Source organism: Vigna angularis, chromosome 1 (genome assembly GCF_016808095.1).
Source record: "Vigna angularis cultivar LongXiaoDou No.4 chromosome 1, ASM1680809v1, whole genome shotgun sequence".
Taxonomy (NCBI): Eukaryota; Viridiplantae; Streptophyta; class Magnoliopsida; order Fabales; family Fabaceae; genus Vigna; species Vigna angularis.
Genome location: NC_068970.1, coordinates 29,839,755 through 29,842,195, shown reverse-complemented (window position 1 = coordinate 29,842,195; position 2,441 = coordinate 29,839,755). Strand labels below are relative to the sequence as shown.

The 2,441-nt window shown below is 30.9% G+C and overlaps 1 protein-coding gene across 1 annotated transcript; it reads left to right on the top strand.

Moving 5' to 3' along the window:
* Positions 1-642: 642 nt before the first annotated feature.
* LOC108327660 (uncharacterized) lies at positions 643-1,735 on the top strand. The gene has a single exon (XM_017561347.2). It carries the CDS (start codon positions 686-688, stop codon positions 1,550-1,552), a length of 867 nt encoding a protein of 288 aa, XP_017416836.2. The 5' UTR covers positions 643-685; the 3' UTR covers positions 1,553-1,735.
* The last annotated feature ends 706 nt before the right edge of the window (positions 1,736-2,441 follow it).

The following is a 2,441-nucleotide window of genomic DNA, read 5'->3' as shown; positions in this document are numbered from 1 at the left end:
TGAGAATCAACCTACCGATAGGTGTAGCCAATCAGTCGAGGCAGCCGCTTTAGGTAATTAAAGACTAATTAATAGTGCAACAATCATTTATGGGCAGTTAGCAGGTATATTAGAAGACATTAATGGTTTAATTACCAATATACTGTATTAATGATTAATTAATGAGCTTGATTGTTATAAGCCCTGTAACTATACAATTGATGTGACACCTTTTTCTATCATAATGAAATAGAGACATCTTTGAAAAAAATATCTAACTTGAGCGTGAGAGAATGTTTTCTGCACGTCAACAACCTATCGGAGTGATTTACATTCTTGAAGAGAATTGAACGATAAGAACAAGGAGAGCAAGGAAGGATGACCGACCCTTATACCTTTCCAACGAAACACCAAACAAAAATATTATGTTGGATAAGCCTTAAAAAGATTGAGATAATGTATTAAAGAAGGTCCACAATTTTTCTTTAATCAAATGCATGGTTCAATTTTATTATATTTATTTATTTATATTTATTTATACTTCAGTTACATTTAAAGTTCTCATTCACTTGTCAACCTAATTAATATATGTCTAACCTTGATGAGCTTTAAAAAGCTCTTTTTTTCATCACATTCAAATTATCACATTTCTTCTTTCTTGTTTTCTCTTTCTGTGTGTTTGTTTCATCATTGATCAGTGGTGTGAATGGGTCCAATTTCCACAGATGAGCTTCATCTATTTCACAGAAATCACCGTGAGGTCTTCTGTTTTCTGATCTTCAGACTGCGACGTGACTTGACACAATCCCTTCTGGTCATGGCATTGTGGATTTGGCTTGAACACAATGGATACCCCAATATCAGTCACAAAGTCATGGCTTTATCTCATGCTTCTGCTATCAATGATATTGTCGATGAAACTGTATCGTGTTTAAAATGCTTAGAGAGAGAAAACTCTGCCACCCCAAAAAATGGTGCTTTGCCCTCAACACAAAACTTAACACAAAAACGCATATCCCTTAAAATATTTAAGGAGAAAAGGTACACCATAATAGCTGGTATAAAAAGTGTACTAAAAAATATCTGTGCTCGAATTTTTGCTGATGTTTTGCAGATGATCTTAAGAAGCAAGAACACCAACAGAACTCGCACATCACGAGGTAACATATCAGACACTCCTGTCACCATCCCAGGTTTTCCACACCCTTTGTTTGGTTCCTTCAACATTAATCCACCAGACAGTTCTACGAACATGGACTTGTTTGATATGAGAATCTGGATGAAGGGGCCTTGTGATGATGTCACCACTGATGATAAATCCATGTTTCTAACATTTTCTAGAGGCTTCCCTGTGTCAGAAGGTGAGGTGATAAAACTGTTTAAACGTTCATTTGGAGACTGTGTGGAGAACTTATCTATGGGAAACACTGGTGTGCAAGATCAATCTTTGTTTGCAATAATGGTTTTGAAGAGTGTGAAAACAGTTGATCAAATTTTGAAAGGGAAACATGTTGCGAAGCTTCATATAAACAGAAAACATATTTGGGTTCGCAAGTACGAGCGTCGTGATTAAAACTATTTATCATCTATTAAGCCTACTTAATCAATTTAGAAGACAAAGGCTATAACCAAGTAGATATCATGCGTTTCCTTTGTTTTTGTATTTTGCTTATGTTTTTTCCCTATCTTTATTTTACCTAAGTGAAACCTTCTCCCATATGCTCACGAGTAATGACAAATCTTTTTCTTTCTTTCATTCTTTTTGAGTTTTTTTATGAACTTCTTAATTTATATGGTCTATGTTAATAATGGATATATGCCATAATATAAATATATATATATATATAATAATAATAATAATAATAATAATATAGCTTATAAATCATAATTGTGTGTGTGTTTCTTTTTTCTTTTTTAATTTAAGTGGGTATTTTATATATGCAGCCTTTACTAAAACTTTAAAAACATGACTTACAAATAAAATTGGGTTTAGTTGAAAAAACTGTAATGTATCTTTGATAATAATTAATAAGTGACATTTCATATGAAATTGGTTTTTATATACCAATACTTAGCTTAGGAAATGAAATATTTTAATTATAATATTAATGAGGGTTACTTAATTACATTTGATAATGAAATTAATACATATATCTTTAACGTCTCAGGTCACGTGTAATTAATTAAGTTACGAAAAAATCACTTATGATATCATCATAAAATAATAAAATTTAAAAATTTTATTTTATTATTGTGAAAATAATTCAAATCATTTGAAAATAACAATTAATTCAATTACAATTTAAAATGTTAAAAAGATTTAAACATAAACTCTTTTACTTTTTCAAAACATGTCCACAATTTACGTACTATTTTCCCACTCGTATCCTCACTCTACACAATACCAACATTATCAGTAATATCATATGCTCCAATATAAAAATAATCATCGTAGATAGAAA